The sequence below is a fragment of the Orycteropus afer genome, unplaced genomic scaffold (assembly GCF_000298275.1).
Source record: "Orycteropus afer afer isolate SDZICR_OR568_19922 unplaced genomic scaffold, OryAfe1.0 scaffold00099, whole genome shotgun sequence".
NCBI classification, from domain to species: Eukaryota; Metazoa; Chordata; class Mammalia; order Tubulidentata; family Orycteropodidae; genus Orycteropus; species Orycteropus afer.
In genome coordinates this window covers 6,461,525-6,475,157 of record NW_006921686.1, presented here as the reverse complement: position 1 = coordinate 6,475,157, position 13,633 = coordinate 6,461,525, and the positions used below count along the sequence as shown (strand labels likewise).

Here is a 13,633-nt window from a genome sequence, read left to right as displayed (position 1 = left end):
CTTCCGAGGAGTGGCTGGTGGGTTTGAACCGCCAGCCTTCTGGTTAGCAGTCAAGTGCTTTAGCCACTATGCTACCAGAGCTCCTAACATACATAGTTATCTGTATAAATTTAGAAACTAGAATACCAATAAGTATAAATAGTTTAGGAAAACATTTCTAACTTAAATTATTTTTGAGGAGGTCAAGAGTTTAGCTAATTTATTATCTGTATTTAAAACAAAACAAAACAAAAAAGGTAGAATTAGGTGTACATGTTTGCAGAACTTCCTGAAATACTTTAAACATGTATGTATTGGTTTCTTGGAACTACTGTAATAAAATACCACAAATAGCATAGCTTATGAGAACAGAAATTTATTGTTTCCTGTGCTGGAGATGTCCAAATCAACATGTGGGCTGGTCCATACTTCCTTCAAAGTCTCTAGGGAAGATCCCTCTTGTCTCTCTCAGCTTCTTGTATCTCCAAGTGTTGCTTGGCTTGAAGCTTCAGCCTCAAGTGGCTGTCTTTCCCTGTCTCCTCTCCTCCTCTATAGCACACCACTCATTATTGGATTAGAACCCTCCCTGTTACAGCATGACCTCATGATAACTTACGATACCTTCAGAGACCCTGTTTTCACCAAGGATAGCTGACAGACAAGTATGTGGTCGTATATACATACATACATACATACATATATATATACACACACACACGGGCATATATGTGTACAGTTAGATATAGTTGTGTACAAGCATGTGCACAGAAGTGTCTATATGTACATGTATGTGCAGATACATGTGCACATACATATATTCATAGAGGACATGGTTACAGGCACTTGTCAGATATCACCAAACACATTGTGGGATTGCTTTTCTGGGTTTGAAAGCATAGGACCTTAGTCTCATGAGACAGATCAGTCAGTTGGCATAATACAATTCACGTTCTGCATCCCAGTGAGGTGAGTAGTGTCTGGGGTCTTAAAAGCTTGTGGGCAGCCATCTAAGATACAACTGTTGGTCTCTGCTCATCAAGAGCAAAAGAGAAAGAAGGAAACCAAGTCACAGAGAAGAAGCTAGTCTACATAGCTAATAGCCTACATGAGCCATGGCCTCATCTCCCCTGAGACCAGAACTAGATGGTGCCAAGCTGGCACTACTAGCTGTTCTAATCAGGGCTCCAATAGATGGACCCTGATGGAATGGGAGAAAATTGTGGAACAGAGCCTCAAATTCTTAAAAAGTCCAGACTAACTGTATCAGTTGAGACTAGAGGACCCACTGAGACTATCACCCTGAGTTGTTCTTTAAATCTTGAGGCAAAACTATCCTGAGGTCACCTTTTAGTGAAATAACAGATTGGCACCCAAAATAAAGGAGTGTGGTGCACTGTTAACAGTCCATCTCTATGAGACCAAAAGGTCAACAATTATCAGATGCAAAGATGAGAAGATAAGATGGCAGGAAAAGGAGAGCACTGGAAATAAAACAACCAGAATCCAATTAATGAGAATTTTGACACAGTGTGAAAATGTAACTAATGTCACTAAACAATATGTATCAAAACCAAACTCACTGCCATCGTGTCGATTCCAACTCATAGCAACCCTCATTGGGTTTCTGAGGGGGTAAATCTTTACGGAAGTAGATTGCCCCATCTTCCTTCTGCAGAGAGGCTGGTGGGTTTGAACTGACAACCTTCTAGTTAGCAGTCAAATGCCTTAGACATTGTGCTACCAGAGCTCCTTAAACAATATGTATAGAAATTGTAAAATGGGAACCTAATGTGCTGTGTAAACTTTCACCAAAAATACAATAAAGTATTAAAGGAAAAAAAAAAGTATATGTTCACAGGTACCAGAGATTAGAACTTTAGCATATCTTTTTGGTGGACACAATTCAGGTCTTGACAATGTAGATATAAATACTTCTAGGTGTTTTATATTTACAGAATATAACATAAACTTAAGTATACAAAGTATATGTTAATTCCTTTCCTTAAGGTTCTCAATTATTCATATTTTATTGACATTTTTTTTCTCATTCATTTGCTTTAATGGTTCTCAAAATTCAGTGACAGATTTTTGGGTCACATTTTTGTTTAAAAACTATTTCTTTATAAATCTAATAACAAAACAGCCACCCAGAAATGAAATAAATGGTCCAGAAAACATTCCTGTCCTGAATGTTTTACAATGTGTGGTTTTCATTAACCAGTTTTTTACTATTTAACTTAAATGGCCAATTGAGACATAGAGTTCTGAGACTGGTCTTACCCCACTGATTAAGACTGTGGTGGCAGGCAACTTCATAATTCACCAGCTATGTAATTTAGTACCCATGATTTTATACTGACTTTGTAATTCAATAAAAATAGCAAAAGGTTGGCAGTTTGTATATTATTGTCAGTTACTTGGTTTTTTTTTTTTTTTTTTTTTTTTTTTTTTTTAAATCAAGTCATTGATTTCTAATTTGTATCTCCCATAACAGACTTAACTGTGGTATACTGGTTCTCATTAATGCTTAGTGCATAGGAGCCTACTGGACCATTGCTTGGTTTCTGTATACTTTTATACCACAGAACATGATAAAACAACCAGTTGCTATTGAGTAGAGAGTGACTCATATTGGCCCATGTGTGTCACAGTGCAGCTGTACACTGTAGGATTTTCAGCGACTGATTTTTAGTAGATTGCCAGTCCTTTCTTCTGAGAACCCTCTTGGTGGACTTGCACTTCCAACCTTTCAATTAGCAGGCAAGTGTGTTTTCCATTTGCACTGGAAAACATGATAGCCCATTGAAAAGACAACCAGAATCATCCCTGCTTTCATTTAGGTCTCATGCTCTGTCCTAAGTGGGAAATACTGAAATGTGACTGAACAAAGCTTTTAGTTGCCCAATCTCTGAATTCTCTTTCCTTACAGGAGGCAAGATCCCAAGTGAGATGGAGCCTGCTCCAGAAGTACGACCATATGAGGAGCTTTCCTGCTGGCAAATCTGGCAACAGATTGCAAGTGTGTTAACCAGATATCAAGACTACATAATACGTAGTTCTCAGTTCCACAGACAGAGTGCAGAGAAACCTTATCAATGTGATAAGTGTACAAAAACCTTCAGTGATGTCTCCAGCTTTGATCTTCATCAACAGTCACACTCAGGAGAAAAGTCTCATACATGTAGCGAGTGTGGGAAAAGCTTCCGTTATAGCTCAGTTCTTCGTATTCATCTGAGAATTCACACAAGAAAGAAACCCTGTAAGTGTCATGACTGTGGTAAGGAATTTAGTCAGAACTCACATCTGCAAATGCATCAGATAGTCCACACTGTAGAGAAATCACACAAATGTGAAGAATGTGGGAAAGTCTTCAGTGATAAATTAGCACTTAATGTCCACTGCAGAGTCCATTCACAGGAGAAACTTTGTAAATGTGACCAATGTCAGAGGGGCTTTATTTGTTCTTCGCATCTTCAGGAAAGTCAGAAAATCAACACTGGGAAGAAACGTTTCCAATGCAGTGCTTGTGGTGAGAACTTTCGTCGTAGATCAGCACTTAATACCCATTATATGCTTCACCCAGGAGAGAAACCATACAAATGTGAATCATGTGGGAAAGGCTTTAATCAGGCCTCACATCTTCTGATCCATCGGAGAGGCCACAGTGGAGAAAAACCATTCAAGTGTGAAGAGTGTGGGAAACGCTTTGTTCAGAAGTCACATCTTCGATCCCATCAGGGAATCCATGCAAGAGACAAGCCATACAAATGTGAGGCGTGTGGGAAGAGCTTTATGACAAAATATTATTATGAGTTTCATCTGGTGGGTCACACTGGAGACAAACCCTATAAATGTGAAGTGTGTGGGAAAGGCTTTAGCCGTAGAGGAGATCATAAAATTCATTGTAGAATCCATATGGGAGAGAAACCCTACAATTGTGAGGAATGTGGCAGGGCCTTCATTCGTGCTTCACGTTTTCGGGAACATCGGAGAATCCACACTGGGGAGAAACCATTCAGATGTGATGCATGTGGTAAGGACTTCCATTTCAGATCATCATTTATCAATCATTGTAAAATCCACACAGGAGAGCAGCCATACAAATGTGAGCACTGTGGGAAGGGTTTCAGTTTTCGCTCAAAATTTTATATCCATAAAAGGGTCCACACGGGAGAGAAACCCTATCATTGTGAGGAGTGTGGGAAGGGCTTCACTCAGGCTTCATATCTTCTGACCCATCAGAAAGTCCACACTGGAGAAAAGCCGTTCAAATGTAAATAGTATGAGGAGGGATTGGATTGCAATTCCCAGTGGAAATACCAGTCTTGCCAGTCACCAGAAGGTTCACATGGGAGAGAAACTGTACACATGTGATGTGTGTCTTCCATTGGTCTTCAGAACTCCAGTGTCATCGGAACGTTTACATAGGAGAGAAACCTGACAAATATAAGACATACAGTAAGCACTGTAGGTTGAGATCAGATCTTGTAAGACATCAAAGAATCCATGGTAATGATAACTTTTATAAAAGTTGTAAGAGTAGCAAGAACTTCAGAGAATCTTCTGATTAAAGAAGTTCTATAAAATGATTTCTAAAAATCATGTGCAATATGAATTTTTGTATTCATCAGATCTTATAGAAGGCAAAACATTTGTTTCAATACAGTCAGTGTTTTCTTCCATAGCTCAACAAATCCCAGTGGTCAGGAGACCACACAGCATAGAACCCTTGTGAGTTGTGCAATACAGGCTTCTCTCAGAACCTTGACAGTTACCAGGTATCACTCATGAGCTGGGGCTTAGAAAGGATAAGGGTTTAGTCATGTTTTTACAGAAGTATAATGATGAACACATCAAAATCAATGTGAACTGTGATGTAAGCTCCGTGAGGGCAGGGACTTGGTTGTTTTCTTGTGAATCTACACAGCCTTGCAAGTGAATCACTCTTAATAGGTCACTCGGTGCTTTGTTGTTGTTAGCTGCCTGTAAGTTGGCCCTGACTCATCATATCCTCATGCACAATGCATCGGACAGTATTCTGTTGTGATCAGTAGGGTTTTCATTGGCTCATTTTCAGAAGTAGATTACTAAGCCTTTCTAGTCCATGTTAATCTGGAAGCCCCTCTAAAACCTGTTCGATATCATAGCAACACATATCACTACTGATGTATGGTGGCTGCACGTGAGGTACCAAAAAAACCAAACAACTCACTACATTGGCCAGGAATTGAACCAGGTCTTGGACGTGGAAGGTGAGAATTCTACTGCTGAACCACCAATGTTTCACACTCGTTTGTTAAATATATCAAAAGGAGAAAATATACAGTATTTGAAAGTTGTATCCAGATGAGGTCACTTGTAAAATACAAACTAAATTCGTGGAAACAAACATTAGTTAAAATGAGAAAATGGCTCAGTATTGCAATCCACAGTATTAATTTAGTATCAAAAATAGTAAAATGTTGTAATTAGCTCTTCTCTGTCCTCCAGTTGCCTCTGTTCTGAAATTATTATTTGGGCTTCTCTCTAGTGTTCCATTAGTTGTATACAGTATAAATCCAGTTTTCTGTGATTCTCCCAAGAGTAACTTTTCTTAGTCTTGCAGTAACAGGACAGTGCATATTATACAATTCAGTGTGTCTTCAGCAATGCAGTGCTTTTACTGTAATGCTTTCAAGGAATCAGAAGTATTTTACCAATGACAAAGCTTTTCTCAATGGATTGATCATCGATTTCTGATTCCCTGAATTTTCATCCAGGCATTATGATTGCCTTCTAATAAGTGTAGCATTTCTTTAATCAAAACTCAGGTATGGGCCATTCTAAATTTCAAGGACAGTAATTTTATAAAGTCCTCTCTCGTATTCACCCACATCCATGGGAAAAATCCCAAAATAAATTAACAAAAAATAAAACAACATGGGAATTTGGTAATTTCATCAAATGTATTCATTCTGGAGACAAGATAGATATTTACACACTTTTTCCTATTGGTGGCATTTAAAGCAAGACTTTTGGGAAAGAGGATATGTCAGAATGTATAATGTGCATCTTTTTGGCCTGGGAATCATGGGATAGGGAATTAGGATTATGAGATTAAAATACTGAAAAGATAGTTGAATGATGTTGTTCAGTTTTTTAAATGGATATTTAGTAAGTGTTCATAATAGGATGCTTTTTGAATTTTGATACACTCCTGTAATAATATGAAGCTATTAAAAAGACAGCACAGACATGTAACATAACAGAAACAGGACATAATATGGACTTTAGGAAACCATATTGTAGCCACCATAGAATAAGAAAATTGTTGTTATAAGTTCATGTACACAAACAGTGTGTGAGGGGATATGGATTCTTAGGGACTTTCTCTGGCAAGGAGCATTTTATGAGATTTCTCCATTTTGTAATTATTATAAACTATTTAAATTTTGCAGCAGACATCAGTTTTAGCAAAGCTTCTGCAGAAAATAAAATGACCATTCCTCTAAATGTTAAACATTTACTTAACCAATAACCAGTAATTTCATCCTAACTGTACATCCCCCAAGAATTGAAAACAGATCTGCAAACAAATACTTGTACACACTTGTGTCTATAGCAGCACTGTTCACAGTAGCCAAAAGATAAAACAATCAAAATGTCCTTCAAAGGACGAATGAATAAAATATGGTATGTGCATACAATGTACTATCAGCCATAAAAAGAAGTGAATTACTGATGCATGCTACACTATGGATGAATCTTGAAACAAGCTTAGTCAAAGAAGACAGAAACAAAAGGTCGCAGGATTACATTTATATGTAGTCTCCAGAATATAGGAATACGCAAAGAGAAAGCATATTGATGGTTGCTGGGAGGGGCAAATAGGGTGTGACTTCCTAACGAGCACAGAGTTTTCTTTTGGGGTGAAGAAAATATTTTGGAATTTAAGCAGTGGTGGTTTCACAACATTGTCAGTGTGCTAGACGTTGGTGAATTGTATACTTCAAAGTTAATTTGGAGGTAAATAAAACATTTGCTTTGTCGACATTTTTTGCATGTAGGATTCATTGACATTAACTACATCATGTACATACATCACCATTATCCCTTTCCAAGATTTTCTATCACCCTTAACAGAAGCTCCGTGTCCCCTAAGTAATGAATTCCTCTTTCCTGGTTGGTCCTTGTAAACACTAATAAACTTTGGTCTCTATACACTTGCCAACTGTAGGTATTTTGTGCACGTGGGATCATACAATATGTATCCTTTTGTCACTTGGCATAATGTTATCAAGGTTCATCCATTTCTCTTTAAGGCTGAGTAATATTCTATCGTATGTATGTAGCACATTGTGTTTATCCATTCATCTGATGATGGACATTTAAGTTACTTCCACTTTTTGGCTATTGTGAATAGTGCTGCGATGCAAGCATCTGTTTGCATTCTTGTCAAAGCACATCATTTTAAGTTATGTAAATTTCACCTTGGGAATCTGTGGTTCTCACCCAGGCTGCCTAAGCTGAGACCATGGGCTCAGAGCATTCTCTGATAGGCAGGCTGGGCATTGAGTCTCTCTCTTCCAGTCCCCTTTGTTGACATAGAGAACGGTTTCCATGTTCTGAACACACAGTAACTTTCTCTGTCTCTATGACTACAAATTTTACTAAAGTAATCAATCTTACATCTCATATGAATGCAAAACCTGGGCAACAAATAAGAAAGACCAAAGAATTGGTGCCTTTTGATTATGCTATTGGTGAAGAGCACTAAATATATGATAGACTGCCTGAAGAACGAACAAATAATGGGAAGAGGACAGCCAGAATGCTCCTTGGAAGCAAGACGGGAAGACTTTGTTTCACATACTTTGGATATTAGGAAGGACTGATTCCTAGAAAAGGACATCATGTTTGGTAAAGTAGAGAGTGGAAAAAGGGAAAACTCTCAATGAGATGGATAGATACAGTCGTTGCAACAATGGGTTCAAACACAGCAGTGATTGTGGTGATGGTGCAGGACTGGGCAGTGTTTCATTCTTATTTACATAGGATCACTATCAATCAGAACCAACTTGATGGCACCTAATAACAACAACAATTAATTTTATACCTAGTGGAGGAAGAAATGTTCTGTCTATGCATCCACGGTAACAACACTGTCATGGTGTTTGAATTAAACAAAGCTTGGTAGTAGGATGGAAGCTCTGCTGGCGTAGTGCCTAAGGCACTTGACTGCTAACCAGAAGGTTGGCAGTTCAAACCCACCAGCCACTCCTCGGAGGGAAGGTTGGGCAATCTACTTCTGTAGTGATACCGCCTCAGAAACCCAAGGAGGGGTCGCTGTGAGTTGGGTCTGACTCGACAGCAGTGAGTTTGGTTTGTTTTTTCAGTAGTAGGATTGTCACGCTAGTTACAGCTAAACAAAGGCCGTTACCTCTTATTCTCCCTGTTCCCATGAACTCTAAGATATAAAACTAGACCATTTTGTCTTGCTATCTTTGACCTGCAGCGTAATCTTGGAGCCTTACTGATGCAGCAGAGATTTCCTGTGTCAACTCACCCTGGGTTGGGTCTGAGGAAGACTGATCCCACCGTAAATCTTACCCCATTCATCTGCAACTTAAGCACTATGTAAGGAAATAAAAGCTTGTGATTTCATCACTGGGTGATGTCAATTACTGAGAGCTACAATCCTCTATGAATTCATTTATTCATCTTGGCTCATTGCACACCTTAATTGAAAAATTTCATTAAAAAAAACTACATTAAGAAAATTTTTGCCTGACAACCCCCACACAAAAAAAAGTGATGAAAGACAAATGAATTATTTGCAATTTTATTTTTAAAAAACAGATAAAAGGTTAATGTTCTTCATAAAACTCCCTGTCATCAAGTTGACTCCAACCCACAGGGACTCCCTTTGGGTTTCCAAGGTGGTAAATCTTTACGGAAGTAGATCGCCCATTCTTCCTTCTACGGAGTGGCTGGTGGGTTTGTACTGCCGACCTTCTGATTAGCAGTCAAATGCCTTAGGCACTACACCACCAGAGCGCCTTAATATTCTTCATATATAAAGAAAACTTAGAAATTGAAAGGGGTAAGACCAAACCTCAATAGAAAAATAAGCAACAGAATTGAGACAATTCACAAACACTAAATGAAAAGATGTTCCATTTCACTCATAAGAAACTGCTATTAAAACTGCCATTTCTTACCACTGTTGGCTACAACTCATAGCCACCCTTGTACAACAGATGAAACACTGCCCAGCCCTGAGTCAGCCTCACAATCCTTACTATGCCTGAGCCATCATTGCAGCCTGTGTGTCAGTCCATCTCATTGAGGGTCTTCCCCTTTTTTGTTGACCTGTTTTATTTAGCATGATAACCTTTTCCAAGGACTGGTCCCTTCTGATAACGTGACCAAAGTGGTGAGACAGAGTGGCCATTCTCGCTTCTAAGGAGCGTTCCAACTGCACTTCTTCCAGGACAGATTTGTCTTACCATTACATTGGGGAAAAAAAGAAAAAGCTAGACTAATATCTTGTTACCTTCATATTTTTGTTGTTAGGTGCCATTGAGTTGTCTCTGACTCATAGTGACCCTGTGTACAGCAGAGCAAAACAGCCCAGTACTGTGTCAGCTCCATGATCCCTGTTATACCTGAGCCCATCGTAGCCACTGTGTCAATCCGTCTTGTTGAGGGCCTTCCCCTCTTTTCATTGACCCTTGACTTTACCAAGCATGATATTCTTCTCTAGGGAATGGTCTCTTCCTACAGCATGACCAAAATAGGTGAGACGAAGTCTGGCAATTCTCGCTTCCAAGGAGAGCTGCTCAGCTCAGTGTCCAGCTTCTCAGATTATTTGCTTAGCATAAAGGTTGGATAAGTATGGTGAAAGGATAAAACCCTGACACACTCCTTGATTTTAAACCATGCAGTGTTTCAACTTTTTTCTATCCAAATGACAGCCTCCTGGTCTGTGTACCGTTTCCTCATGAGTACAATTAAGTGTTCTAGAATTCCCATTCTTCTCAATATTATCCATAATTTGTTATGATCCACATAATTGAATGCTTTTGCGTAGTCAATAAAACACAAGTAAACATCTTCATGGAGTCGTATTTTAGGTGGGTTTTTCTTACTTGCTTGATAATATTTTTAAATTCATTTCAACCAATATTGTCACTTATAATTACTAAATACAAACAAAAATTTAGCCTAAAAATAGAAAGAAAAACTGTTGACTAAAACATGGTCCCTCACCTGTAGAATCCTAAGTATTCTTACATTATGTCCTAGGCTTTTGGAGTCAGGAATGACCCTAATATGAAGCTCTCCCACAGTGCTTACTCAGAGATGTTGGATAATGTATTAACTTGTCTGAAATTTGTCATTTTCATCTCCAAAGTGGGAGATGACACCATGAAGAGTTTAAATGAGGAAAGATGGCCTTTCTGTAAAGTCACTGCTTCCTCTTTGGTTCGGTCAAAGGGTGGTAGTTTTTCCACAGCAAGTTAGTGATACCACAGGGTCCAGAATAGGGCTTGGTACCTTCCCTGCTCTAAAATACCTTTTCAATAGATACAGTCTTTGGAGAGATCAATCCTGGGAGAATAGAAGGGCAGTGTCTGCACAGGGAGACAGCTCAGGGGGCAGGAGTGCATGGGAGGGAAGGACACAGGGAAGAGGTAACTATGGGGAGGAAGTGGGTGGGTAGCTGTTGCATTGTGGGAAATTACAGTCAATGTCATGAGACAAAGTGTATGTGAGCTGCTGTATGGAAAGTGAATTTGTAAACTTTCACCCAACTCACAATAAAAATTTTTTAAAAAAAGTTAAAATACCCTTTCAAAACCAATCTACCTTGTCCATTCTGCCCGTTTTAGTGTCATTCTTCCTTCAATCAGCTAAACAGCAATTCCCTGTTAATTCCATGAAGATTGTATCTCCTGATCCAATCAATGTTCCTTTTACAACAATATGCCTCACATGGTTGGAGGCCTTTAGACTTCAAGAAGTAGGGTTTATAGAGTATTTTACGCTGGAGGATTCGTGGAAAGGCAATGCAGGATCTCAGTGTAGTAATCTGTTGTTATGTGCCGTGGAGTCAGACCCGACTCATAGCGACCCCTCCTTGGGTTTCCAAGGCGGTATCACTACAGAAGTAGATTGTCCAACCTCCCTTCCGGGGAGTGGCTGGTGGGTTTGAGCCTTCAGCCTTCTGGTTAGCAGTCAAGTGCCTTAGGCACTGCACCATCAGAGCTCCTATAGAGGTCTGTTGTTGTTATGTGCCATCAAGCCCGACTGACTCGTCAGCCTTCTGGTTAGCAGTCAAGTGCCTTAAGCACTAGGCTATCTGTAGTACTGCCTAAACTGTAGATACTTTGGAGTTTATTACCCTTGGGAATTATGGGAAGTTAGCCCAGTGTACTCTGAAGCATGACAATCCCAGAAGGGTGAGACTTGAACATTATTCCCCTCTGGTTCTAGGAAGTGTAGTCCAGCGACTCTCTGTAGTCCAGGATTTCTCCTCAAGGTTCCCCACTACCATCCAACAGATTCTGACTCATAGCGACCCTGCAGGGCAGAGTCTAACTGCCCCATAAGGTTTCCAAGTCTGTAAATCTTTATGGAAACCTACAGCCACATCTCTTTCCCTGGCTGAGCGGCTGGTGGATTGAGAACGGAAAGTTCGCAGCCTAGCGCTTTAGCCACTGTGCCATCAGGGCTCCTCCCCTAAAGATGACAGCCTTGGATACCCTCTAGGACAGTTCTACTCTGTTATAGAGCACAAAGGGTCAGAAATGACATGAGGGCAATGAGTTTGGTTTGGTTTCAGGTAAGGCTGTTGTTGTTATGTGCCATCGAGTCAGACCGACTCATAGCGACCCCTCCTTAGGTTTCCGAGGCAGTATCACTACGGAAGTAGATTGCCCAACCTTCCTTCTGAGGTGTGGCTGGTGGGTTTGAACCACCAGCCTTCTGGTTAGCAGTCAAATGCCTTAGGCACTATGCTACCAGAGCTCTTCTGTGTGGAATTCCGGGAGATGTAGTCCAGCTGCTCAGTGGAGTTACGAGCACTTCCGCTGAGGCGCAGAGTTCTGTGGAATTCTGGGAAATGTGGTCTAGGAGCTCTGGAGTCACAGGCACTTCCGCTTCAAGTGTGTGGGGTTCCTGCCATCTTATCCCTCGTGGTGGTGCGTGTTTGGTGATTCAGTCCCGTGTCTCGTGGTTATGGACCTTCGCTTCGGGCACACAAGGAGTCCGACATCACTATAGGGAAAAGGAATCGCGGCCCAAGCGGAGGTTTGAAAGGTGAGGGCGGACATTCGCGCTTGCCTAGCAGAGGTGTTCGGTTTGGGATTGTTGGTTGGCGTGTCCACGGGCTAGGCACCAGCTAGGGTGGTGCTTCGCCTGGGTTGAGGCTCTTGCAGGATCTCAGCTCCCCGCAACCGCCTTCCTCCTCCTTCCGCACGCATTGTCATTTCTTTTCGGTATGGCATTGGGCAAGAGGGACCCCCATGGCTAATTGATGATTAGTGTATGTGTAGGTGCGTGATATCTCTGGCCACTTTGTATGTCTTCTTTCTTCTTCCCAGTTCTGCCTTCCCAGGTGTCTGTATCTCAGGACTTTGTACATCACTAAAAGCAGGAAGAAAAAGGACCATGTTCAAGGTGAGTAGGGATTTCCTGCTGTCACGATTCTCTGCCTGCTCTGATCAGCGACACATTTTTTTCTTTTTTTGAGAGGACTCTGGGCAAACGGGGCATTTCAGGACACGTTGCATGCCAGGATTGCATGGTTGGTTTTTGGTTTACTTTTTTGTTGTTGTTGTTTATCTTTTTATTTCAAAAATAAGATGAAAAGAATAACCCTAAAAGCCAAACTCACTGCCATCAAGTCATTTCTGGCTCACCAACTTCTTTTGGGTTTCCAAGGCTGTAAATCTTCTTGGATGGCGCTCCATGAACTTCCCCAAGTTTCTTCCATGGAGCGGCTGCTGGATTTGAACCACTGACCTTTTGGTTAGCAGCCACATCTTAACCACTGCACCACCAGAGCTCTTTTAAAAGAATAACGGAATGAGCAATTCTGCTTTACTACTTCCTTTCTTTCAAATGAGTTGGTTTTTATTATCCCATATGCATTTCCTCATGTGCATTCACACCTGTATTCATGATTACGTCTAATTTTAAATTGTATTTTTCATTTGATATTACATGTTCATTTTTATGATGATATCATATTCCCATTGAAATACCTATTTAACCACTTCCCACTCATTGGCGTTCAGATGGTTTAAGAGTTTAATTATTTTAAGCAGTGACAGTTTTCCTACATGAAAGCTGTTACCTCAAAAACTGACTGTGAAGAAAGTCTGCCAATTTTTTGTTCCTTGCATATTCAAACTCACTGCTGTTGAGCTGGATGGGACTCATGGTGACCCCTCCTTGGGTTTCTGAGGCAGTATCTCTACAGAAGTAGATTGTACAATCTTCCTTCTGAGGAGTGGCTGGTAGGTTTGAACCACCAGCCTTCTAGTTAGCAGTCAGATGCCTTAGGCACTACTCTGTTGTTGTTGTGTGCTGTTGAGTCAGACCTGACTCATAGGGACCCCTCCTTGGGTTTCCGAGGCAGTATCACTACGGAAGTAGATTGCCCCAT

General features: G+C 40.5%; 1 protein-coding gene across 1 annotated transcript in view; it reads left to right on the top strand.

The window, feature by feature from the left end:
- LOC103198902 (zinc finger protein 234-like) overlaps positions 1-4,550 on the top strand; it is an 11,036-nt gene extending 6,486 nt beyond the window's left edge. Inside the window, 3 exon segments of the mRNA XM_007943109.2 lie at positions 2,909-4,295; positions 4,297-4,359; positions 4,361-4,550. Coding sequence (XP_007941300.2) covers positions 2,909-4,295; positions 4,297-4,359; positions 4,361-4,550 — 1,640 coding nt within the window.
- Positions 4,551-13,633: the final 9,083 nt, after the last annotated feature.